The sequence below is a fragment of the Podarcis vaucheri genome, assembly GCF_965113315.1.
Source record: "Podarcis vaucheri genome assembly, chromosome: Z".
NCBI classification, from domain to species: Eukaryota; Metazoa; Chordata; class Lepidosauria; order Squamata; family Lacertidae; genus Podarcis; species Podarcis vaucheri.
Window position 1 is genome coordinate 43,493,882 of NC_138758.1, and position 27,350 is coordinate 43,521,231.

General features: G+C 44.7%; 2 protein-coding genes across 5 annotated transcripts in view; one reads left to right on the forward strand and one right to left on the reverse strand.

The window, feature by feature from the left end:
- SLC31A2 (solute carrier family 31 member 2) overlaps positions 1–27,350 on the reverse strand; it is a 287,433-nt gene that overhangs the window by 72,634 nt on the left and 187,449 nt on the right. The gene's annotated exons all lie outside the window — the stretch shown is intronic.
- The window catches only part of LOC309524294 (uncharacterized protein), a 152,651-nt gene that overhangs the window by 65,846 nt on the left and 59,455 nt on the right, over positions 1–27,350 (forward strand). For all 3 annotated transcript variants that reach the window (XM_082208765.1, XM_082208767.1, XM_082208766.1), the window contains exons 10-25: positions 510–548; positions 2,474–2,527; positions 3,875–3,928; positions 4,391–4,498; positions 5,065–5,118; positions 9,369–9,422; positions 11,101–11,145; positions 11,404–11,457; positions 12,994–13,038; positions 16,062–16,115; positions 17,042–17,086; positions 17,475–17,528; positions 18,502–18,546; positions 19,981–20,034; positions 25,860–25,904; positions 27,013–27,066. In XM_082208765.1, the coding sequence (XP_082064891.1) occupies positions 510–548; positions 2,474–2,527; positions 3,875–3,928; positions 4,391–4,498; positions 5,065–5,118; positions 9,369–9,422; positions 11,101–11,145; positions 11,404–11,457; positions 12,994–13,038; positions 16,062–16,115; positions 17,042–17,086; positions 17,475–17,528; positions 18,502–18,546; positions 19,981–20,034; positions 25,860–25,904; positions 27,013–27,066 (858 nt within the window). The remainder of the gene's footprint in view (positions 1–509; positions 549–2,473; positions 2,528–3,874; positions 3,929–4,390; positions 4,499–5,064; positions 5,119–9,368; positions 9,423–11,100; positions 11,146–11,403; positions 11,458–12,993; positions 13,039–16,061; positions 16,116–17,041; positions 17,087–17,474; positions 17,529–18,501; positions 18,547–19,980; positions 20,035–25,859; positions 25,905–27,012; positions 27,067–27,350) is intronic.

Consider the following 27,350-nt stretch of genomic DNA (forward strand, 5'->3'; position numbering starts at 1 on the left):
TGACAGATTGTCAGGGTTTTTTAATTTTATTTTTTGCTGTTTCTGTTCACATTAATCAATTTGGGATAAACTTTAAAGGAGCCAAAGGGGTCTGCTGCTTCTTGATCCTGAGCTGAGTTTGCCCATCTGTCAACTGTCCAAGAGCGGCTCTGTGCGTTTTTTTTATTAGAAATATTTCCATATGTTGAAAGATCTTTGGTTATTTTCCTAGAAGAGATTTCTGAGCTCAGTTTCCCTCAATTCTCCCCTCAACCACTTCCCTCTTCCCCTTTTTAGAATGATGTGCAATATCAAGTTTCCGATTTCTCTGATCTCAGAAATTCAGTAAAATAGCAAACATTTTTGCTGCTTTCCCTTTCAAAAGAAATTTGTCTTTTCTGGTTTAAAAGTTCCAGAGGATGTTAACCTTGTAAAAATCTTATTAGCTTATTTTTCTTGGAAAACAAAATTAGCAGTGTGTTTCTGTTGTTGTTTTTCCTCACCCTCCCTTCATTTCTTTTTTTTAAAAGCAAACCTCATTTTATCAGCTTCTTCGTGCGGGCTGGCCAGTAAGTATTCCCCCCCCCGGTGGTTGTTATAAAGGGTTCTAGCTCACCTTTCAAGGCATGCTGCCCTCATAAGGCAGTTTGCAAAGATTTAAGATACACAGTGTGAAGACACAATACCCCACTAACCCCTCTAATATTTTAGCAGCAGCAGCAGCAGATATCTACAAAGCAAATTAAAAATCAGCAGACACTGGGCTGTATCCAATCTTAGTTCTTCTCGGAGGAGACCAACTGAATTTGATGGACATTACTTAGGTGCATTTGTTTCAGAGTCTACTCTGAGGTTATACAGCTCACAGAACAGAACAAAAATGGCTTTAAGCTCCCCTTGGAGATCACCAATGACAGACCATTGTATTTCCTTAGGAAGGGAGTTTCAAAGGTGTGACGCCAACATAGACAAGATATTGTCCCTGGTAACCACCGCAATGTCACTGGTCCCACTCACTGGACCAGAGACTGGAACCTCCAGTGCAGATCTTAAAGTTTGGACTGACTCATCCATGTACAGGTAGTCCTTCAGATAACATGGTCCCAAACTGTTCAAGAAGTGTCAGCTGCTGCTGTTAGGTCAGATGGGGTGATGCTCCACCAAGCTCAGTTTGCTCTCAGTCTAGCCCCCTACCTGCCTACCTTCTTACTTAAAGCCAGTTTGGAGCTACAAAGATGACCTCCCTCATCAATGAGCTGCTAGGAACCCAGCAGATCTTGGAGCTTCAAAGCATGGTGCTGATAACACTAAGGTCACAAGTTCGATCCCCATAAGGGACAGCTGCGTATTCCTGCATTGCAGGGCATTGGATTAGGTGATCCTCAAGGCCCCTTCCAGGTTCCAACTCTACAATGCTATGATTCTCAGGCCATAGCACTGGACTGGCTCTCTGCCATTACCTGATTTGCAGTGTCAATAGCATGTGTTGGCAAACTAAAGCCCAGGGGCCAGTTCCAGCCCAATTACCTTCTGGATCCAGCCTGTGGATGGTTCAGGAATCGCCATGTGGATCAGCGTGGGGATTCTGATTGTTCAGGCTGTCCCCCCCACAAACACACACTGCAGCAGTACCTCCTTCCTCCTTCCTCCTGGCTTCTCCCCACCCTGCCTAGAGGAGGGCCATTGTAAGCAGCCCCTCTCCCAAGCCAGCCTTTTCACACTGCTCATCGTCCCTCTGCTGCCGCTGCCACCAGCCCCTGCCGCTCGCAAGGCACAGGTAAGCAGCCACCGGGGCTCATCCGGTGTTGTGGAGAAGGGAGGGGAGAGTCAATGGGGGGATTCCCCCAAAAAAACAATATAGTCTGGCCCCCCACAGGGTCTGAGGGACTGTGGACCGGCCCCCTGCAGAAAAAGTTTGCTGACCCCTGGTCAATAGGATACTAGTAAGCTGGCCTGTAACTCCCTCTTCTTGCCACCAGGTGGCATGTGGAATTGGGTGTCACAACCAACCTAGCAGTTTGAAAGCACCTCAAAGTGCAAGTAGATCAATAGGTACCACTCTGGTGGGAAGGTAAATGGCATTTCCGTATGCAGCTCTGGTTCGCCAGAAGTGGCTTAGTCATGCTGGCCACATGACCCGGAAGCTGTACGCCGGCTCCCTCGGCCAATAAAGTGAGATGAGCGACACAACCCCAGAGTCGGCCATGACTGGACTTAATGGTCAGGGATCCCTTTACCTTTACCTACCTGACCCACAGGGAAATGCCCTGAAGCATCTGCCCCCAGACCATAACATGCTTACTTGGGATTTTGTGTGTTTTTTGTTCACGCGTTTGCCTGAAGTGGAGTTGTGGCAGGCGGGGGAGGAAGAGAAGAGAGAAAATAAATGTCTGATTGTAGTGTGTGTGAAGGGGCCCCAAGTTTCACCAGGTTCATTCTCAGCAGTTTGGTGGGTAACTGTGTTCCTTTTTATTTATTGAATACCATCATCTAGAGCCAGCCCGGACCTCCTGGACTACCCGGTCACACAGGAAAGCCAGGATTGCCTGTAAGTAGCAGTGGGAGAGAAATTATGTTTGGTTCATATTAAATTCACACATTTCAAAACTATATGTGATCTGAAATGCAACGACACTTAGAAATTTGCATTTCTCCAACCAAACAATGTGTGTAAACAATGTGTAGGGGAAAGTGTGCATAAAAATTCACTGGCAAAAACAATGTAACCCCCCATCCCCCAAAGAAAAGGAATTATTTAAAACTAAATGTAACAGCATATACCAAATATATTCAGAACCGAAGCAGTGAATTCTAGAATAAAACCTTAATAACAATTGAGCCAAGGATCTACTGAGTCTATATGTGGGAGCCAGGACAGATATTGCTTCAGCAGAAATCAGCCTGAGACTTAGCCCTGCATGGGAGCAGCAAATGCATCCTAACTGCTAGCTCCTCCTTCGTTGGAAAATGTATCTTCAAATAAAAAAGCCCAGTCCTGCTCCATAAGTCATTTGCTCTGGCGGAGCAGGGACTCTCTGGGGCTTCCCTGATGTAGTCCTCTGACTTAAAGGTCAGCAGTGCAACATTGTCAGGCAGGGCCGTCTTAAGCATTTGTGGCACTGGGGTGCAAAGATGCGCCCGCCCCGCCCCCCCAGGTTGCCCAGAATTGTTAGCCTTTTTTAAGGGTGGGCTGGCGAGGTGCACAAGGCAGAGCTAGCCTGGCCGGCCACCTCATCACCAATAAAGGAGCCCGAGGCAGCGGCAGCAGCAGAACAAGGCTGGGACCGGGCACCTGGGAGGAGAGTGGGCAAGCAGAGCCCAGCACAACAACAGTTGAGCCCGAGGCAGTGGCAGCAGTGACTGAGCGAAGCTTGGCACCTCGTCTGAGCAGCGTGCACTGGGCGGGCCTCTTGACGGCCCGTCAATCCCAGGCACGCAAGAAGGCGGAGCTGGCCAGCTGCCTCAGTGCCTCGCTCACCTGCGGCAGAAGAGCTGCGGCACTCCGACGGGCTCTGTTCCACTCGGCAATGGCTGTCGGCTCTTCCCAAATAGCCCTGGACTCTTAGCCTGGTGCCCCTGAGAGCCCAGCGCCCAGGTGCCCCGCACCTGTAGTGCCTATGGGTAAGATGGCCCTGTTGTCAGGTCAGAGAGGCACTAGCACTGGAGACTCCTCTTGCAGAAGTGTGTCTGGGGCTGATCATCTCTGCAGTTCCCCTCCTTACCCAACCTTATCCCCTGAAGAAGAGGATCTTGACACCAGTTGGAATATCCAATATCTTTGGGATATATTCTTCCCCCAATGCAGAATTGTGACCCTTGTTTTGGGGGGCGGTGGGTGAGGGGAGAGGGTTCTACCTTTGCGATGACTGTATTTATGTTGAGCTTTTATCTGCAGGGTCCTCCTGGACATCCAGGGGAGTCGGGTGTAAAAGGATGGATTGGATACCCGGTAAGACCCACACTGTTTCCCATCTCCTAGTATAGTGCAGGGCACCACCACCTCTTGTCACTTACTCTCCTGCTTTCCCTGGATCGGTCCCCACAGAGAAACAGTGAAGATGCATGCACAACCACACACATGAACGCTGCTTTTTCAAGGAAAATCGTATCCAGTAGAGTTAACCTGAGTCTCAAAAAAGCACATAGAGCTTAAAGAGGAAGTGGGGAAGAATGCAATTTTCCCAATTTCTTTCTCTTTTCAATGGAGAGAAAAAGCTAACTACCCTCCACACTGCATGGTCAAGGGTGCAGTGAATAGAGTAACTCAGAGGCTTTGTGGGGCATTGGGGGAAGACAGCCAAAGGTTCCACAGGTGGCACTTTGGCAACTCCTGAACTAGGGGATGCAAAGTAGGACTTCATGCATATCGTCCTTCATTATGGTTTTAATGATAAGCTGCCTCTTTCTCAAGGGTGAACCAGGGCCACCAGGCCTTCCAGGTCATGCTGGGTTTCCTGGTTCAGATGGACTTCCTGGCACAGATCAAAAGTCTGGACAACCTGGCATCCAAGGTGAAAAGGTAGGAGCCTAGATTTAATAAAGCACTGGGAACTTTCCCCACCCCCGCACTAAAAAAGGGCTTTGCTTAGTGCTGCCACTGAAAGGAAGGTTGGAGATAAGTTAGTACCTTGTTTACCCTGGCGCTAACATCCTAACATAAAATCTGCAAGTGGATCATTTTTCAGCAGCCAGGGCTGCTATCGGAGTTTGGTGTTATCTGGGAGCAAGATCTACCACCTTGCACTAGAGCTACTGATGATTCTCAGAGCCTCTACGTTCCTGGCTTGTAACCACAGCTTATTTACCTTCTCTCTCCAGTGTGCATGTAATGATCAGTGTGGAAATTTGACATTACATCCATCTCTTGTCTTGGACTCTCCTGCTGTGTGCACTTTACCCAGAAGAAGAGGTTAAATGAGCAAGTAGCAGCAGCAAGAAGGAGATGGGTGTACTGAGATCATCATGCTCAGGCACCCAGCAAAAAGAAACAAGAGCCAGCCCTGTCAATTGTACCTCCTGGAACCAAGCCTAGTTCCCCAACTTTCTGTGCTTAGTTATGTCTCTGCCTTTCCCCTTTCCCTGCAGGGTCCACAAGGATTTAGGGGAGACTGGGGGCCTGCTGGAGACAGAGGAGATGAGGTGAGTTGGAACTACAGGCTTGTTGGAAGAACCCAATAATATTTCTTGTTTTACTACCAAAGTCACTTGCTATTAATTTGTTCAGGAGCTGCCAGTCCCATCAGCTGCATCTGGGCAACCTAATCATGATTTAAACTGTGGTACAAGAAAGGGTTCCCTAGCCGTAATTAAGATTGCTGGAAAAAATATCAACAACCTCAGATATGTAGATGATACAACATTGATGGCAGAAAGTGAGGAGGAATTAAGGAACCTTTTAATGAGGGTGAAAGAGGAGAGCGCAAAATATGGTTTGAAGCTCAACATCAAAAAAACAAAGATCATGGCCACTGGGCCCACCACCTCCTGGCAAATAGAAGGGGAAGAAATGGAGGCAGTGAGAGATTTTACTTTCTTGGGCTCCATGATCACTGCAGATGGTGACAGCAGCCATGAAATTAAAAGACGCCTGCTTCTTGGGAGAAAAGCAATGACAAACCTAGACAGCATCTTAAAAAACAGAGACATCACCTTGCCAACAAAGGTCTGTATAGTTAAAGCTATGGTTTTCCCAGTAGTGATGTATGGAAGTGAGAGCTGGACCATAAAGAAGGCTGATCGCCAAAGAATTGGTGCTTTTGAATTATGGTGCTGGAGGAGACTCTTGAGAGTCCCATGGACTGCAAGAAGATCAAACCTATCCATTCTGAAGGAAATCAGCCTTGAGTGCTGACTGGAAGGACAGATCCTGAAGCTGAGACTCCAATACTTTGGCCACCTCATGAGAAGAGAAGACTCCCTGGAAAAGACCCTGATGTTGGGAAAGATGGAGGGCACAAGGAGAAGGGGACAACAGAGGACGAGATGGTTGGACAGTGTTCTCAAAGCTACCAGCATGAGTTTGACCAAACTGCGGGAGGCAGTGGAAGACAGGAGTTCCTGGTGTGCTCTGGTCCATGGGGTCACGAAGAGTCGGACACGACTAAATGACTAAACAACAAAAACAACAACAACAAGAAAGGGTTTGGTAAAGCCAGTAACCCCAGAACCACTCCACCTCCACAAGATGGAGAGCTGCCTCCCAGAGTTAGCAGCTAACAGCAGTTCTACTTAGCTGCTTACAAATTCTGGGAGCTTGTGACCAGGGGTATTTGTGAGGGAGGGCTCTTAAGAGGGAGGCCCAAAGTTTTGCCTCACAATGTGTGCATACCCTCCAACATTTCTCTGATGAAAATAGGGACATCCTAAGGAAAAGCAGGACATTCTGGGATCAAATCAGAAACCAGGATGGATTCTCTAAATCAGGGGTGTCCCTGGGAAATAGGGACACTAAGAGGGTCTGTGCATGTAAGACCAAGAGACATGGATGGTGATGGACTCACCTTGGGCTCACAAATCCAAAAAGGCATGACACACAATAAAAAAGGGAATGGGAGGGAGGAGGGGAAAAGCAAGCTCAACTACAGGTTCTTAAAATTACAGTTGATAGCAGTGGTAGTTCTGACTGCCTTGTAGTTGATAAAGAACAAGCCTCCCCTGAAGCATTCTTCCATCACAGAACAAATCACAAAGCAGAGCACTGGACAGGGTGTAGCCCAGGAGGACAGGGGAGCTCCTGTCCCACAAATGTAACAGGAAGCTACATTTTGCTACAGCTTCCTGGTTCATGCAAAGGGAGGACTGGAGAGGCTGCTAGTGGAGAACTGAAGCTGGTCACTATTTCAGTTCATTAAGCTGAGATTTCATCATTGGAGCATTCCTAATGTACTGAGCTCCAGTTTGTTGTTTCTGCAAGCATCTGGGGGGTGGGGGGTAGGGACTACTTGTTTCCCTCTCCTGTTCTCCTGATCATAGCTGTCAAGCATCCCTTATTTGGCAGGACAGTCCCTTATCCCAGCACCATGTCCCGCAGCTGTCCCTTATTGATGATGTCCCTTAAATTTCCTGGGTTTCAAAGGAAGCAGCTCCTCTTCCTCCCTCCCTGTCAGCCAGGGAGATGGGAGGCTCCAATTGTGTTGTTTGGCTGCGTTGCTCTCCAAATAAGAAGTCTAAGAATGACTGGGGGTGGAGCTTGCATGCCTTGTTCTGATCAAATCGGCTGCGTTGCCTGGGGACTCGCCTTTGCTCAGCGCTTCCCAGCAGAGAGGTGACAGTGGTTTTCCTTGAGGCTTGAGGCTTCGTTGGCTGCTGGCTGGGCTTTCTACCTTTGGCTCAGAGGGGCTCAGAAGTTGAACATGCCTGTGCTTGGGAAATCCCTTATTTTGGCTCCTGATCCCTTATTTTTGAGGCTGCTGGTCCCTTATTTTCAAATCTGTAAGTTGATTGACAGCTATGTTGCTGATTAGCTTATTAACCATGTGCAACAGCCATCTTGTGATCTAAATAAGAGTCATATTTTTCAACACAGTGCTGCAAACACTTGTGGAGACCAGGTTCACCAGTGGCAGGCAGTTATGAACCATGCCAAGTGCAAGTCATCCAAGCAGCAGACATGGCATCCAGATGATGCTCAGAGCAGTCAGGGCAGCTGGCTCATAGATTGGTAATTTGTGTAGGGGAGCATTCAAGAACGTTTCCCAACCCTACTCACCTGTAGTCTAAGAACTTAAGAAGAGTCCTGCTGGGTCAGGCCAAAGGCCCATGTACTCTGTTCTCACAGTGGCTGACCAGTGCATCAGTGGGAAGCCTGCTAGCAGGACCAGACTGCAACAGCTCTCTTCCAATAATTTGGAATTCAAAGGCAGACTGCCTCAAACGCTAGAGGGAAAACAGAACCACCAAAGCCTTGTCCTCCATGTCTATGTATGTCTAATCTGAAGCCATCCAAGTTGGTGACCAACACTACCTATTTTAGGCACAAATTCCATAGTTTTAACTTTGCACTGTGTCAGGAAGAATACTCTCTGTGTGCAGTTCTGTCCACCTCATTTCCAAAAGGATATTGTAGAGCTGGAAAACAACCAAGGGGGTGAAGTAATTGTGGGAATGTTTAGGGATGCAGGGGGTATATATTGTCTAAGATATCCTATCCCAAATTGTCTTTACAAGTTCAACAAAATCAGCAGAGTTAACATTCCCCCCTTTTTAAAACACATGCACAGCAGATAGCTTGCTCAGACTCGTTAGTCTCTGTAAATATTTCCTCATGTAAAAATGGTATTTCTCCCATTTAATCCCTCCTAAAATAAGATGCTACGCAGTCTTCTGTAAAGTATAAAACGTTTACTCACAAGTAATCATTTGTTCACACAAAGGTTCCCAGAAGGCAGACTTAAAAGGTTCGAACATAGTTTAAATGTGGTGGCTATCTCCTTATGGGAGAAAGCCCCCCTTTTCTTCTCTTGGCCTGGAGCCAAGGGTACATCTTAGTAGTGCTGTTGTTAAGATGGCATCGATAGAGACAAGAGAGACAAGATGGTAGCCAGCCTGTGGTTCTTTCTACTTCTTGAGAGGCCACACCCATCTCAAGTTACACATAGGAAGTTTTGTCTCAGTCCTGGAAAGCAGGAAGTTCTGGCTGGAGGACTGAGACAACCTTCATGTCTACTCAGCAATGTTGTGTTTGACTGCACCTGATTCTTACATCCCACAGTAACTCCCCTATGAGGAAAGGTTGCAGCAGCATTTGGGACTTTTTTTGTTTACAGAAAAGGTGTGTAAGATGTGACATGATAAGTTTACAGAATTATGTATGACATGGAGAAAGTGGACAGAGAAGAGCTTTTGTCCCTCTCTCATAACGCTAGAATTCATGAACATCCAATGAGACTGAACGTTGGAGCATTCAGGGCAGACAAAAGAAAGTCCTCCACACAGTGCATAGTTAAACCATGGAACTCATCTCCCCAGGAGGCAGTGATGGCCACCATCTTGGATGGCTTTAAAAGAGGGTTGGACAAATTTCTGGAGGATAAGGCTATAAATGACTACTAGTCATGAAGACTATGCTCTTCCTTGATGGTGAGAGGCAGTAATACTTCTGAATATCAGCTGCTGGGAACCACAGGATGCAATCCCAATATTACAAGAAGGCTGAAGTCATATAGCCACTTTTAATCCCCACTGTCTCATCCTTCTGCATGTGTAGATCAGGCCTAACTGTTGAGGATCCAAGCAATGTGCATCCCATGTGTTTGAATGAACTCCGGCATCCAGTATCCAGAGAGATAATGGAGGGTGCCTGAATAATTTTATTGTTTTTGTATATGTGTCACTATGGAGCCTTTGAAGTTGGTCAGGACAATAAAATCAGCTGTATGTGCCTCTTTCAGGGTTTTCTGGGAGATCCTGGCCCTCCTGGCAAAAAAGGAGAAAAGGGGGCAAAGGTGAGTGTAGCAGTTGAGACCCCACCCACAATAAACACATATTTGATTGATTTTAAAAAATATATTTTAATACTGGTGTTCACAAAATAAAAAAATAAAAAAATCTCAGAGCAGCTTACACAGGTACCAGGCAAAAGCATTTCCTTTTCGGCAGGCCTTCGACTCTTATCTGTGACCTTGAGTGGGTGGGATCTTTAATCCTGCCACTTCAAAATACATTTGGATTTTAGATTTTGTTTGTTTGTTTTCCACCCATTTATGTGTTTGTTTATATATTGTAAGACATATATTGTAATCACCATCACCATCACCATCATTTTATTATCTGTATACCACACATCTGACCAGGTTGCCCCAGCCACTCTGGGCAACTCCCAACAAAATATTAAAAGCACAGTAAGACCTCAAACATTAAAAAATTCCCTGCCCTCTTTTATAAACTGTGCATATATATTTCCACAATCTTCACCTCCTCATTAAGATAAAATTGAAGAGCAGGTTAGCAGCCTTCAGAAGAACTGTGGAACAATAATAATAATAATAATAATAATAATAATAATAATAATAATAATAATAATAATAATAATAATTTATTATTTATACCACAACAACAACAACAACAACAACAACAACAACAACAACAACAACTTTATTATTTATACCCTGCTCATCTGGCTGGGTTTCCCCAGCCACTCTGGGAGGCTCACAGCATATATCAGAACACCAAAACATTAAAAACTTCCTGATACAGGGCTGCCATCAGATGTCTTCTAAAAGTGAGATAGTTGTTTCTTTCCTTGACATCTGGTGGGGGGGTGTTCCACAAGGAGGGTGCCACTAACAAGAAGGCCCTCTGCCTGGTTCCCTGTAACAGTAAGAAAACCAGCAGCAGACCCTCAGAGGAGGACCAGTTTAAGCCAGCTGTACTCGGCTTCTCTGAAGGAATAACCCAAACATCATGAACCTTCTGCTTGTTTCTTTCGCACAGAGAAGCTTCCAGAACCCTCTTCAATTAATTAGAATATGAAAGATCTCTACACATCAGATCAATACTCTCTGTACCAAGAAATGCAAACTGACATATGATCCCAGCTGCCACTCCCAGTCACCAGTCTAGCTGCCGCATTCTGGATTAGTTGTAGTTTCCGGGTCACCTTTAAAGGTAGCCCCACGTAGAGCGCATTGCAGTTGTCCAAGCAGGAGATAACTAGAGCATGCACCACTCTGGCAAGACGGTCTGCAGGCAGGTAGGGTCTCAGTTGGCATACCAGGTGGAGCTAAGTGGAGCCCAGCTGCCCTGGGCACAGAATTGACCTGTGCCTCCATGGACAGCTGCAATGATGTCTCCCAGTCTGCCCACCCTCTGTCCTCCTAAAACAATGCTTCTATCTTATCAGGATTCAGCCTCACTCTGTTAGCCACCATCCATCCTCCAACCACCTCCCGACACTCACACAGGATCTTCACTGCCTTCACTGGTTCAGATTTTAAGGAGAGGTAGTTATCATTCCATTGAAACATGCCCCTGCCCCATGTCTGTATTATTGCAGCATCATAACACATGAAACAGTCATGGCTCCCCCAAAAGGGAATACTGGAAATTGTAGTTTGTTAAGGGTGCTGAGAGTTGTTTGTATCCTTCATTATATGTCATTTTTCATTTTATGTCATTTTTCAGGGGGTCAAAGGAGAATCCGGACCTTCTGGACCTGTTGGGCTCCAGGTAAGCAATTTGTCTATATCACTTTGGCTATTTAATCTATCTTCACAGCAGAGATGAACAACTTCTCATGGTTCCCTAAATCTTTAGCAAAGCAAATGCATTTTGTCAAGATCCCTGAATCTGATAGTGATCTGGGCTTTTGTCCAAATGATAGTGCGACTCTCGGGTTCAAAAAGGTTCGCTTCAGTGTCATTATCATCAATAATTAACATCACCTCCAAATATTATTACATGACATTATAGAGGTTTGTCTTACAGGGTTTGATGGGCCCCAAAGGTCTTCATGGTTTTCAGGGTCTCCCTGGGCCAAAGGTGAGTGGTTCCTGCTCTGCTCCTTCAGTCCTCTGTTCTAGGCATGATACTTTTTTTTGCAGCCCCTTTTAATTCTAAGCAATTCTAAGCAATATGTACTGATATCACTGTCGCTCATTTGCCTGGTTAATTTTTTTATTTGATTTAATTTATATCCCACTTTGCCTTCAAGGAACTCAAGGTGATATCCATGCTTTCCCCCTCTCTATTTTATTCTCACAACAACCCTGTGAGGTACGTTAGACTAAGAGTTTGGGGCTGGCCCAAAGTCACCCATTGAGCTTTATGACTGAGGGGGGGATTAGAACCATGCTTTCCCAGGTCCTAGACCAGTGCTCTAACCACTACACAACCATGGCTTTCTGTTGTACAGGCCTTAGTGTTAGTGGTTTTCCATTGGCAAGAACATTGCTTAATTTTGCAGCAGTCTGCAGCCCTGACTGAGTTTGCTCTTGCAATGCCTTGATAATGTTTGGGTTTCTTTTGTTTTTAATTTGTTTTCAAGCTTTCTAACCTGCCTCTCTGCCAAGATACTTAATAGGGATAAGAGCTGTGTTTAAACATATTATATTATATTATATTATATTATATTATATTATATTATATTATATTATATTATATTATATTATATTATATTATATCATATTATATTATATATCATATATCATATATCATATATCATATATCATATATCATATATCATATATCATATATCATATATCATATATATGACATATGACATATGACATATGATATATGATATATTATAATTAATTTTATCTTTGTATCCCTTCATAATTCAACAGAAATCTCTAGCTAGTTTTTGAATCCCAGCAAAAGGCAACATAAGCAAACAATACAAACTTCCTATTCACAATCCAGTAACTACTAATCATCACCATTCCACATTTTAAGTAAGATAATGAGTAAATAAATATCTCTAAACAATGTGCATTCATATTTTTTTAACTCATGAGAGAAACAAAACATATACAAAACATAAAAATGTATCAACCTGTATCAAAATGCAACTTAATTTATAATGTATCAGAGAGGATCTATATTAAAGGAATCAAAACTATGCACTAGCAAAAATTGATTCATGTGTATAGGCATAGTCACTCTTATTCTGCATGATGTGTTTTGCTTTTGCTAACTATAAAAATATCAGGCTAAGGGTCCACCCTCTACAGAATGCTGTGACCCTCCAGATGTTGCTGGACTATAACTCCCACTATTGGTTGTGCTGGCTCAAGCTACAGAGGGAAGGCTGTAACCCAGTAGCAGAACATCTGCATTGCACACAGAAGGTCCCAGGCTCAATCCCTGGCACCTCCAGGTAGGGCTGGGAAATATTCCCTGCTTGGAATTCTAGAGAGCCTCTGCCAGTCAGTGTAGACGATACTCAGCTAGATGGACCAATGTTTTGACTCTGTATAAGGCAGCTTTCTTCATAAGACTGAGGAAGTCAAAGCTCAGAGGGAAGCTGTTGTTCAGGAAGGTAGTGTCTAATTTAAACATTTTATCCTGTTGTAGGGAGATGCCGGCTCCATGGGCTGTTCAGGACCTGCAGGGCCTGTGGTAATAATTTCACGTTTTCTTTAGTCACTTGTAAAATCCCTCTTGTGCTCATCCTGCCCCCAGCCCCAGTGTTTTTCATTAGCCTGTAAAATGTCAAAATAAAGCAACGATGCTTTTAATAAGTTACCCAAACAAGTGGGGGAGTTAGATAGAACAACAAGATTTCCTCCCTCACTGATTCCTTCTTGACTAATTACTTGTTACAGTGGTACCTCTGGAACGAACGGGATCCGTTCCGGAGCCCCATTCACATCCTGTAGCAAACGTAAGACGCGACTGCGCATCTGCACGTGCGCGGGTCATGTTTCGTCGCTTCTGTGCATGCACGTGATGTCATTTTGAGCGTCTGCGCATGCGCGAGCAGCGAAACCCGGAAGTAACACGCTCCATTACATCTGGGTCTCCGCGGAGTGCAACCTGCAAATATTCATCCCAATGGTACTTCAACCTGAGGTATGACTGTAGTTGTTTTTCTCTCAGGTTCTACGTCCTTCCTCTTTCTTCTCCAGTTCAATTAGTGTTAGAGCTTCCTTTGTTAATCTCATGACTTTAGGATTGCCACATGTCGTTTGTACTCATAATAGCCTTGTTTGCCATGAGTTTAAGTTTCTTGTGATTAAAATGATTGGACTGTTGAGTCATGAGGAGGGTTGAAAAAATTATCTAGCCCAATTTCCAGACTCAAAGAATATCTACAATGCAGATTGAAGTACTGGTTGGATAATAAATTACTCTCCTTGAGGAATTCTCGGAACTGTAATTTTGTGAATGATACAAATATTGTCTAGCAGTTTCCAGGATTCTTTGGGAGAAGTTATGATAGTACAGTCATACCTTGGGTTGAATGTGCTTTGGGATGAGCGCGTTCGAGTTGTGCTCCGCGGCAACCTAGAAGTAGAGTGCGTTACTTCCGGGTTTCGCTGCTTGTGCATGCGGAGATGCTCAAAATGACGTCACCCGCATGTGCAGAAGTTCCAAAACGTGCCCCACCCATGCGCAGACACATGGACATGGGTTACATTTGCTTCTAGATGCAAACAGGGCTCTGGAACGGATCCCGTTCACATCTAGAGGTACCACTGTAATCAGTCTGTAGTTCAGATCGTCCATTAGGACTTTCCTTGGCCATCACTTTATAGGGGGCAAGTGTGGGAAGAACTTAAGAGCTTTGGGCAGCTGTAAAATAAGCAAATCTCATGCTAGAGATCATTAGGAAAGGAATTGAAAATAAAACTGCTGTTATTATGCCTTTATACAAATCTATGGTGGGACTACACTGTGTATGGTTCTATTCACCTCACTTCAAAAAGGATACTGTAGAATTGGGAAAGGTCCATAAAAGGATGACCTATATGATCAAGAGGACAGAGAAGATCCATTATGAGGAAAGTTCCCACTGCTCATCACCAATCTAGCACTTTTGAGAATCAGTAGAATGCAGGAGGAGTGTCTCTGTTTAAGCCAGACCCTTGAAGGCTCTGAAGTTCTCTCAAGGGGGTGGAGCTTGGAGAAGGGAGTATGGAGTTGCTGACATCATTCTGTCACAAGAAACAATGGAGTGTGCCTCCAGGAGTGAAGTCAAACTGCTGGAGAATCACAGTGCATGCTGTGGCTGCAGAGACCGGTAACTCATAACTGCTGCCTTCCGTAGCACCAAAGTGGCAAGCCTGGGCAGTATGTATGGAGGTCCTGGGCTGCCCAGATGACAAGACCCTGTCTTGGTCTCATTGATGTGGTCCAATGGAAAGCAGAGCAATACATTTGGCACCATCTTGGCTGTAGGAGGCGTACAAGGTGCCATCCAACCATCTTAGTGTCAGGATGCTGTCAGCAACTCCCAGCTGGTTGCCCAGGAAAGTATGAAGACAAGGAAATGTTTCTGTCTTTGAGCTCTTTGCTCTCCTACTTTTAAGGCTCACTGGGTTCTGAGAGATGGAGGGTCTGGAATGCTTTCTAATGACAATGTGTCAGCTGGGTGTTGTTCCGGCTCTCCCAGGATTTCCCAGCTTTTCTCCTCATCTGCCTCTGAGCTGCTACCTCCCTCAAACCCCTCTTGTAAAGCTACACTGTCTTCCTCTTCCTCCTCCCTGGAAGGGTCAGGATGGGGAGGCAGTTTCTGTTAGTATGCCTTTCAACCGATGTCAGCGACTGGGCTCAGTAACTGGTACTGCCCCAACTGGGCTAGGCATCTGGAGAACTTCCAAAGATCTTCCACTCCTGGAAAACAGGTCTCAGTGACTGGACTCACAACTGTGCATTGTAAGCACCAGACTCAGCAGAGTATAAACAACACAGAAGAAAGCTGTGAAGCATAACTTCTTTTATTTCTAATAGCTGCTGCAACTAAAACTACTGGCTTGCATGAGTGTTACAGCTCTCACTCAGCCATCTGATCACTACATAGATAACACAGAGTCAGGCAGGAGTGGAAGAAGTGAAGAGCAATTTCCGCCCCCTCCTTTCTGAAAATATCATATCAGGAGATTCTCGCAATGAGAGGGGGTGAAAATATCAACAGTTTCCACCATTTCTTCTCTGCCCAGTCCCTGACACTTAGGGACTGCACTCTGGATTTGAATAGGATTTACTCCTTAGGCTTTTCTTCTCCAAAAGATGTCCCTCAAGGCAGCAGGTAGGAAGTATGGAGACAGAGGCATAAAAGGTTCCATTTCCTCCAAACTTTGTTGGAGCAAATTGCTCACTCAGAGCTATCTCCAGTCCACTAACCTTTGCCCAGCCTTGCCTTAGGCCTTTCATTACTTTCATCATGGGGTCCAGCATTGTTTCAGAACATGACAATAATGCTCCTCATAGCTGTATGTTAATGCTTTTTGTTTTGTTTCATTTCATACATGTTTAAAAAAAAAAAGTGCTCCCCACAAAGTTTCCCTTTAGCAGAGTCCTCCAAATTTGCCTCAGATTTTGCTTCAGGAGATATTTGCAGTCAAATAGCACCTGTCAATAAATATTTTTTTATTGCACAACAACAAATTCAGTCACCTTATCTGTGTTGGTGTTTATAGGGTGAGCTGGGGCAACCAGGACTGACTGGAGTTCAAGGAGTTAATGGCTCCCAGGTAAGTGTTCTGGGAAAATTGAGGGGTGAAAATGCAAAATTCCATCCTCAGAGAAATTATTTGAACAGCAGTCAGGAGGGAGGAGAGCGGGGGTAAGTGGATGTAAGATTAACAGAAGAACAACATGCTGGACCAGGTCAATAGGTCATCTAGTCCAGCATCCTGTTCTCATAGTCCACAACCATATTCCTCAGTGGTAGACTTGTAAACAGGACCTGAGCACAATAGCATTCTCCCCTCCTGTGCCTTCCAGAAGCTGGTATTCAGAAGCATTACTGTGTCCAATTAAAAATTCCACATTTTGACAAGTGTTAATAAACCATTAAGGTTCTCCACTCCTGATCTGCAACCTAAGTTGCCTACTTTCGTCTGCCCTTTGGCACATTGCAAAAACATTCATAACTCCTCTCCCTCCCTCCCTCCCTCTCTCTGTCTCTCTGTACGTGTTGAATATCCACAACTAGATTTCTTTGTTAAAAGCAATGGAACCAGAACATAGTTTCAGCTCTGCTTACCAGTGCTTGGGTTCTAAAGTAGCAACCAGCACTCTGCAAATGTTGAAAAACATCAACACAACTGGTGCTGTCCTCTGAAAAAGGGAATGGGCTGTGAAATATTTCCATGTAAGAAGAGGGGTGGGGTGCAGAAAGTGTGGCCCCTTCAGTTGTGGTTGGACTCCCAACTCCCAGTAGTCCCAGTCAGCATGGCTAATGGCCAGGATGACTTGGTAGTCCACCAACAATAGGGGAGGGTGCACAGGATCCCCATCCCTAGTTTAAAAGGTTTAGATTTTTTTTAAAGGATGAATACACCACTCCCACCAAGAGAAGGTTACTCAACCTAAAAGTATATGTATCTATGTATTATAATGTGACTGTGTGTGACAGAAGGTTGTTGTTTATTTATGTATTTTTTGTCTCCTTCAGGGAGAAATGGGGCCTTCAGGCCTGCCAGGCCCACCAGGCCCTCAGGTATGTACTCATTTCTGGAATTGCTATGGCAACAGAGCTGAGATACACAAGGGATGTTGGTTTCCTGAGGCAGAAAAAGCAAAATACACCCTGCCCCCCCTGTTTCTTCAGAAAGAAAATACTTAATCATGAACTAAATCATTGGGATAGAAAACACAAAGTTACAGGCAGCAGAAGAGTGGGTGGGTTTCCCATTGAAATCTGTGGGGAATTAAAATTAATAGGGATAAAGAAAATGAATGAACTGCTTCCAAATCATTTTTGAAAAGAATAAAAAAGTGCATGAATGGAGGAACTAAACAACAATTTCTCCCTCTCTCTCTCTTTCTTTTGCATACCCTTCATCTGGTCTTGTACCACATCTGGGACTTCCTTTCACTCTGTTTAGGGCCCACAAGGCTTGGAAGGGAGGCATGGGCCCAAAGGACTCAGGGGATTACAGGTGAGTGGTCCATACCTTCCTTATAGACGTGGGACAAAATCCTCCAGATGTCTAAGCTGCCTGGTGATCCTTTGAAACAAACTCCCCCCCCCCCTTATTGCAAATATAATATAAATTTAAAAGCAGCATCAGCTCACATTAACAATGAGGATAATCCATCCATCCTAATTTAATCATCTATATTAATATAAACAGTCCTTATATCCAAACAGATGTGCAAACAAGATTAGTGATTATAAGCTACATGTTCAAGTGTAGAAAGCACAGTGAGACCTTCACTGAAAAGTGTATGTAAAAAAATTCCTTCCAGTAGCACCTTAAAGACCAACTAAGTTAGTTCTTGGTATGAGCTTTCGTGTGCATGCACACTTCTTCAGATACACTGAAACAGAAGTTGCCAGATCCTTCTATATAGTGAGAAGGTGGGGAGCGGTATTACTCAGAAGGGTGGTGGGAATGGGAGATTGGCAGATAGCTGAGATGAGCCTGTTGACGACTCTTAACGACTGTAATAGGTCTTACAGGAAAAGGCAAGGGGTGAGAAGGTGAGAAATGGCTTAGTCATGTATAATGAGATAAGAATCCAATGTCTTTGTTCAGACCAGGTCTCTCCATGGTTTTAAGTTTGGTAATGAGTTGCAATTCAGCAGCTTCTCTTTCCAGTCTATTCCACCTTCTCACTATATAGAAGGATCTGGCAACTTCTGTTTCAGCGTATCTGAAGAAGTGTGCATGCACACGAAAGCTCATACCAAGAACTAACTTAGTTGGTCTTTAAGGTGCTACTGGAAGGAATTTTTTTATTTTGACTATGGCAGACCAACACGGCTACCTATCTGTAACTGAAAAGTGTATGGTCAGTGTTTATCCTTCTAGCCAGGTAGTATGTTGTTTTGTAACAGCTTGCAGGATGCACTTTTACTGTCCATCTGTTCATCCTCATGTCACGGTAAAATAATCATTTTCCTTTTAGGGTCAATTTGGGAGAGAAGGACCCCCTGGAGCCAAAGGACACCCAGTAAGCACAATATCTTTTTCTTTCGCCTCTTGCCTTTTAAACAACCAAAGAGTTGCTCTTTCTCCCAAAAACTGATTGGCACCTTTTTCCATCTTCACAAAAATCATCAGTGAGGAAAGAAAAGAAGAACCACTGATGGTTAATATAGTCCATCTCCACTGCCCTGAAGCACAGTATCATCTGCCTAACCAAGATCTTATGGGAACCTTTTTTGTCCACTTTTCTTTCTCTTGAAGCTACTGTGAGAATAGGATGCTGGGCTGGATTCACCATTGGCCTGACTCTCCTTCTGTTCCTTTATTATTTTTACTAAATTTATAAGAACATAAGCACATAAAAAGGGCACTGCTGCATCAGGTGAAAAGCCCATCTATTACAGCATTCTGTTCTCACTGTGGTGAACCAGATGTCCCATAAGATACCTACTGGACCGCCTCTCCTGGTATGCCCTGTGGAGGACCTTAAGGACCACAAATAACAACACTTTGGAGGTCCCGAGCCTCAAGGAAGTTAGATTGGTTTCAACTAGGGCCAGGGCCTTTTCAGCACTGGCCCCGATTTGGTGAATGCTCTATCACAAGAGACTAGGGCCCTGCAGGACTTGACATCTTTCCACAGGGCCTGCAAGACAGAGTGACAGCAGGTCGTCATCCCCATGATTTCCAGCAACTGGTTTTGGGAGGCATATCATGTCTGACAATGGAGGTAGCACAATAGCTAGCATTACTAGTAGCCCTTTGATAGCCATGTTATCCATGAATTTGTCTAATTCTCTTTTAAAGATGGTCCACATCAGTCACAGTCACTACACTTTGTGGGAGTAAATTACAATCCTTGAGTCCTCAAGGATTCAAAGAAGTGTGTAAAACAAATTTGGATGGTTGTGTTCTTAAAGCCAAAAACATAAGAGTTCAGCTAGATTTGGTCCAGTATCCACATCTCCTAGTGGCCTACCAGATGCCTGCCAGAAGCCTGCAAGGCATGTGTAAATGCAAGAGCACACTCGTGATTCCCAGAAACTGGTATCCAGAGGTGTGTATCAGCAGTAGGGAACCTGTAGCCAACCAGATGCGGTTGGACTATAATTCCCACCAGCTCCTGCCAAGTATGGTGAGTAGTCAGGGATGGTGGGCAACATCAGGAAGGCCACAGATTCTCCACTCCTGGTATAAATAATTAAATTCCAGTGCCAAAGGAATGAGAAATAAGACAGATGTGCAGCTGATGCAAAGGACTTTGCATGCAGGAGGTCTTGGGTTCCATCCCTGGCATCTCTGTGTAGGCATGGAAAAGACATGGGGAACTTCCAGCGTTGACAAAACTGAACTATTTAGGTCAGTGGTTTGACATCGTAAGATAGCTTCTTGTGTTTGTGTGTCCTGTTTTCTCCATGCTTGTAATCCCTAACATTATGCTTCCTTTGTCATGTTTCAGGGAGAAAGTGGTCTTTCTGGCCTAAGAGGGGTGCATGGACGAGATGGCCTAAGGGTATGTGTTGAAATCTGCATGGAGGGGAATGGTGTACTCCAAGCGTGCTAGCTGTTCTCCTTTTACTTACTTATAAAATTATTCACGTACTGCTTTTTCATAAAAAGGAAATATCAAAAACTGTTTACAACAGTAGCACATAAAACATTAGAATAAAAACCATATCAAAGGTTAAAAATTGACATCAATTAACTATTGTGGGAAAGGTCTATTCTCCGTTGCCTGCATTGGCCCAGTAAAATAAAAAGTTTTCAGCAGGTGTTGTAAACGTTGAAACAGAAGGTGTTTGCTGAATCTCTGTTGGCAGAGTATCCTGCAAGATTGGGCTGATGACACTAAAGGCCTAGTTTCTTGTTCATAGAAGTAGACAAAGGCACAGGGTCTTCTGAATAACCTGTTTATTCAGCATTCATTCTGATTTAATTCTGCAAAGCTTATGCAGTGAGACTGGGTAGGAGTGGTTTGTGAGTATATCCTACAATATATCATTGATGCAGCAATAGTGCATTTATACTTGACTGTCAACACAACATTCTGCTTTATTAGTTGTTTCATAATGCTTCCCCAGTGTTATTGTGTTATTCCGGTCTGGAAGGGCCCTCTTCCATTATAGAGCAACAAAAGAAAGAAAGAAAGAATCCTGTAAAATATTACAGGATTTCAGCAAGAAGCTATGCTTGGAAACGAAGATTTTAGTTCTTCTAGTACATAAAGGCAGGTTTGGGGCTCTGTGCCAGTCGCTGAAGCAGAATGGAATACTCCCTTTCATTCTACCTAATCAAAATAAGTGAGAGACAAACAATGTGGGGTTCTTATGTTGTTGTTTTTACTGAAAACTATTTGAGAAAGTATTTGATTCCCCCAGTATATAATTTCTGTTGCCCACCTTCTCTGCAACTGGTTGCCTCGGGTTAAACAAGTTTCTTAAACAATATAACAGGCATGCAAAATTCGTTTGCAAAAAGCAAAAGTTACACTAAGTAGATACGGATGAGGGACTGGAGCTCAACGATAGAGCATATGCAAAAAGTTCCAGGTTCAGTCCTTGACATCTCCAAAGACTTTTATCTGAAACCCTGGAGCGCTGACCAAGGGGCAGAGACTGTGATGATGGGGGGTTGTCCGGCGCTGCCACTAAGTGTAGACAATAATATTATAAGGCAGTTTTCTGATGTTTCCTATTTAATCCACTCCTTTATTAAGAAAATAAGAAAAGCTTGCTGGATCAGGCCAATGACCTGGTGCCAGTGAGACAACCCACAAGCCCCAGAGCACTCTCCCTTCCTGCAATTTCTAGCAACTGGCATTCAGAAGCTTTGATGCCTTTAAGAATGGATACAGAGAGTGAGCACCCTGTGAAGAGGGATTGATAGTTAAACCACTCTGTTTAAAGTGGTATCATAGCTCTTTAAATGCATGGCCTGAATATGGCCTTAGTAATGTCCATTAATTCCTCTGAAAACGCATAGTGGTTGCAAAATGACTTTCTTCTCACTCTTGTTTTCTCTCTCTATTTTCTGGTCACATCTGCACCAAACATTTAAAGGCACATGCCGTCTCTCAAAGGACAGAGGCATAAGGTGCGTGGGTCCAGGGGAGTTCAGGGTCCGGGGTGCACTTTTGTGCTCGTGCCTTCCCATGTCTCTGTGAGGAGAACCAGAGCTAATAGGGTTAAACAGCTCAGAGTGAGCGTCCTGCAGACTGGGGGTGGTCTCCATCCAGGGATCTGTTCTTTGTTCTATATGAGACTGGTTTCGGTTTTAACCAACGAAGGGAGACAACATGCCGTCTCCGGAGTTTCTGATTTATTTCTGCTATACAAATAAATCTTCTTAGAATCAGACCAAGAAGCAGCATACAGACTCTCTTTTCTGCATGCTGGCACACAGAGCACACACTGTGTTTGTACTCTGCTATCGTCAGGCAAGCTGAGTGGCAGCGGAAGCGTGCCGGACAACCCCCCATCATCACAGTCTCTGCCTCTGGGTCAGCGCTGACCTGGGGGAGGAGAGCAGGAGAGTGGTTAGCAATGATGCCACCCACCCTCCTTGGCTGTGGTGCACCTCGCACCCGGCCACAGCAGCTACACCTCTGCGTCAGGCCTGACCCAGGGGCAGATAGCAGTAAGAGAGTGGGCGGCAGCTTCCCTACCCCTCTACCCCTGGACTGCGATGCCCAGGAAGTGCAGCTCTGCCACTGCGAAAGGATACTGAAAGCTGCAGCTTCCCTGTCACAGAGCTACAATTCCCTGTACCCTTAACAAACTACAGTTCCCAGGATTCTTTGGTGGAAGCCATGTGCATTATATGGAAGCCATGTATGCTGTGGCTGTAACTTCTGTTAAGTGGCTGAGCACAGTGTTCCATCAGGGATATCAGGGATCTTTCACAACATGCTTTGCCTTCAGAGGATGCTAGGTTCAATCCCCTCCATCCCTGGGTACGTCTGAGAACCTGGAGAGCTGCTGCAGTCAATGCAGACAATACTGAGCCAGATGGGCTGGTGGTCTGATAGTGTCCTATGTCCCTGTGAGCAGTGCCAGATTTATGTACAGTGGACGCTCAGGTTGCGAACGTGATCTGTGCGGGAGGCACGTTCGCAACCTGCAGCATTTGCAACCCGCATTGCCGCGTCTGTGCACGCGGGTTACGAATCGGCGCTTCTGCGCATGCACAAAGCATGATTTAGCGCTTCTGCAAGAGCGCTGAAACCTGGAAGTAACCCATTCTGGTACTTCCAGGTTCGGCGCGGTGCGCAACCCGAAAACGTGCAGCCTGAAGCGTTTGTAACCCAAGGTATGACTGTATAAGCTAAACAAGCTATAGCTTAGGGCCCCACTCGCTTGGGCCCCCCCAAAAAAAATTAAAGAAAAAAACACTGCATATACATTTCCAAAATATAAGATTAAAAAACAAATAAAATAAAACCTACATACAGCAACAGTGTTTTGTGTTGTGTAGGCTCCTTTGATGTAAGTAATGGGCCCTGCTTGCTAGCCTGCTCCCTAAAATATCACTGGTTTGCTCATTTTTATATAGAGGGTGCCTACATAAAATATGTATTTTATGATAAAATACATATTTTGTTATGTGCAAATGGGTTTAGATACCTATTAGGCCCATAAATTACCATATAGCATATATTCAACACAAAAGAACAGCAACAATTTGTTGTTGACAAAGGAAAGCTGGACATATAAAGGGCCCCATTACATTCAGTAGCTTAGGGCCTCATCAAACCTAAATCTGGCCCTGCCTGTGAGTGTGTATGCTATGAGCATATACTTTGGAAAAAACCTTTTTCTGCCTCCAGCTAGACTCCTTTACCCAGGCTACAAATGAGTTCCCTTAGGAGTTTTGCACCACCATCAGGAGACATAAGTGTGATTGATTAGGTGTAGATTTTGGGTGTTATTCCTCACCCACCCTTCCTTCCAGCTTGGGTCTGATGATGTTCTAACTCAGATCAGGTTCCTCAGGAATGTTCCCTGTTTCTGCACCCTTTCTTCCTCTGTTTCTTCTTCTTCTCTTGTCTATCAGCTGATCAAAGCCCCAAGGTGACAGATGCTTGACATTGAGAAATGAGGCTGCCCCATCTCACTCGCACAAACTGGTGGCTTGAATGTGGTAACAATTTTCCTGGCCTTCTGGCGATTCATCTTCACATCCCCTCCAGGCATTTCCTCCTGCAGGGAAGGGGCCCCTGGAGCTCAGTGGTTCAGCAGCTTAGTGGTTTAGCATCTGCTCTGCATGCATAAGGCCACAGGTTCAGTCCCCAGCATCTTCAAGTAGCACTGGGGATTATGTAGCAGGGAATGTCCAGAGAAGTGTAATACTTAGGTACCTAAGCTGGACGAAAGCTGGACAATATATACTTGCAGCCCTCAAACAGTTTGAGGCCAAATCCATTGTGCAGCTTGTATATGGTGCCCAGTTAGGCCCCTTTTCCAATTGTGCACCATTAGAACTGGTACAATCTAAACTGTTAAGATCAGCTGGACAAGTGCCCAAACACATCTCCAGTGCTACAATATGTTTCGAAACTGGATTCGTAAGAATTGAGGCTAGAGTATGGTTCGCCAGACTAAATTACTGGCTGAGACTATTCTTCCTCCCAAGTGGCCTTGCTCCCTTAACTATTAAGGACTGTTTCCAGATGACGTGGAAATGTGTAGTGATAAACGTACAGTTGCATCCTTAATGGAACGTAAGATGCGATGGCGCATCTGCACATGCGTGGGTCGCGTTTTGCCACTTCCGCGCATGCGTGTGACGTCATTTTGAGCGTCTGCGCATGTGCGAGCAGCGAAACCCGGAAGTGACGCGCTCCATTACTTCCGGGTTGCGGTGGAGCGCAACCCGAAAGCGCTCAACCTGAAGCACATTCAACCCGAGGTATGACTGTAATAACAACTCTAGGTCTCACCCCACAGATCCTACTCAACATGGGGTATTAACAAGCCAAAAAAAACCATCAAACAGCACGTGGAAGATACAGAACACCAAGCAAATTTAGCCAGGTCCCTGAAATTTTTAATCAGTGAAATCAGAAGACACTTCACCTCCCAGAAGCCATATATAACCAAACTTGAAATTCCAAAATAAAGTTTGATGCTGATACAAATCAATACTAATCAGAGGTTCTGCCCCCTCTAACAAAAGCTTGCACCCCTAGCAAAAATCCTGGCGATGCCCATGCCACGCCCCCCACCAGTTTTCCCTCAGATGGAGAGATGGTGATGATCTACCTGTTTTGTATGTGCTGATTTCTAGCGGTGAGCCGAAATGTTTCCCCAGTTAAATATCTTAAGGGCTGTCACATGAAAGAGGGAACATGCTTGTTTTCTCCTGCTCTGGTTGGTAGGACTAGAACCAATGGCTTCAAGTTGCAAGGAAGGAGATTCCAAGTAAACATTCGGGAGGAAATTCTGACAGTAAAACTGTTCAGCAGTGGAACAGACTCCCAAGAGAGTTTGTAGACTCTCCTTCCTTAGAGGTTTTGAAGCAAAGGTTGGATGGCCATCTGTCAGGGATGCTTTAGCTGAGATTCCTGTACTGCAGGGGGTTGGACTAGATGACCCTTGGGGTCCCTTCTAACTCTAAGATTCTATTAATTTTCCTGTACCATTAGAGCAGTAGCTCTCAAACTTCTTTCTCTGGGCCACACTTTCAGAATAATAATTTACTCACGCCACACCAGTTTTTTATTGATAAGAAATACATTGGATAGCAAAAAGAAGCAACTCCTAGCAGTGCTTGGTTTTGAAAATATACCTATCCATATTCTGCAAAAAATAAAAAATAAAAAATTAAAATTATACTATACTATACTATACTATACTATACTATACTATACTATACTATACTAGAATCTTCCCACCACATTGCCATCCTCTCCTGCCACAACAATATGGCACACCACACCTTTTGAGAATCAATGCATTAGCAGGTGGCAAAGTTCCTGAGGGTAATCATTTCAGCATTTTTTGTGGTCCTGCTGAACTATTCATAGGGAGGCAAGATTGTTCTCTCCACAGCCGACAGCTAATATTGGTCATTCTCAGGTGTCTTTGGGGAGGGGTAATGGAGGCTGCCACCCCCAGAGAACACAGTTTCCAACACAATATATGGTAACAGGATGAGGGATATCCCCCAAATTTCAGATCATTTAAAACTTCTTGGATAATTTCCAGCTCAGTCTTATAGCTTTCATGTGTTTTATTGTGGAAAGGAGGGGGTGGAGGGAATGTGAGGGCAAGATTCCATGTGTCTTAAAGTTTCTTTGGCTTTTTTAAATAAAAAAAATACCTTTTGTCTCTATTTAAGGGGTTGACCGGGAGCCAGGGCCCTCAAGGACCCCCTGGGGACCAGGTAAGTGGCTTTGCTTTCCCCACTTGAAATAAATGTTCAGTGAAATGAAAGTAATAGCAATGGACAGAGCACTCTGTTTCTGATTAATGTCAGTGTCACATGTGTTCAGTGCTAAATCCATCCTGTCCTGTTTCCACCTCAGTCTTCTTTTTTAAAACAAAAGACATGAAAATCGGCATCAACTTTTATCAACTCCCCTACCCATCACAAGATATTAATTTTTGAATACATTATCCCTAAAATATGCATTTATACACACATAATTTTATCCTAAAATATGCATTTTATTGAAGCCAAGGAGCAATGATATCATTCTGATTCATCTGGGTTAGGGAGACAGGAATCTGTCAGTTTCATTTTTTCTCAGATCCCCATTTTTCCAATCTTCAATTCAACTTCCTACATTTCAGGATCAGTATGCAATTTGGTGGTCCTCCCCGCCCCCCACTAAATTTTGCCAGTATTTGAAAAGTTCCATCTTAACCCCAAAGAAATGGCTTGGTTGAAAATTCAGCCCCGCCAGGTATAGGCAAACTCGGCCCTCCAGATGTTTTGGGACTACAACTCCCATCGTCCCCATCTAACAGGACCAGTGGTCAGGGATGATGGGGGTTGTAGTCCCAAAACATCTGGAGGGCCAAGTTTGCCTATGCCTGGAATAAACAAAGAAGAGAGTGCAATTCAGAAGTTGGATTTGCCGAGGCATGAATGGGGCCTCTCAGCCTGGCCCTCAGCCCTCTCCCTATATTTCACACCCATCTCCTCATGAGATCTGCCCAACACCCTTCACGATGCTTCAGTCTGTCAGATGTAATGCATTCTTGAACCCTGGTGATGCCTCTTGCTTGCTTGCCTGGATGAAGCCTGGAGAGAGGTGTATGCACACCTGGATGCTACTGACTTTTCTGTGACTGGAATGTCACAGAGTTGCATTTGCTATTCCACCCATTTTTACTCTTGCCCCTTCCACCACGGGCCTGGAAGGTTTACCCCAAGGGGCTGGAGCCCTTGGGTTGAAAAGGGCTCCCCATTCCTGCACTAAAGGATGACCAGGTCATGCTACTGCCTGTTCTCAACGACCCTCTCATTTTAACCTTTACTCTTCCAGGGGAGCAAAGGACCAAAGGGAATAAAAGGGGATCCGGGACCCAAAGGTGACCAGGTATGGTAACATCTCATGCCCGGGGATGTGTAGCAGTTATTCCAGTGCAAGTTTCCCTTTTGATATTGTTGCATGCTCCCTTCTCCCCTGAGCAAGAAACAAATGCATTGTATGCTGAAAGGTATCCGATTCCTGTCCTCAGCCAGCTGAAGAAAGGCCTCTGCTTGGGTCCCTGGAGAACAGCTGTAAGTCACAGTGGTGGCTGGTGCCCATTGGGACTGGTAGGATGGCAGGCAGGGAGACCAACAGTAGGTGGTGCCAGAGCCAATGATTGGCAGAACCAC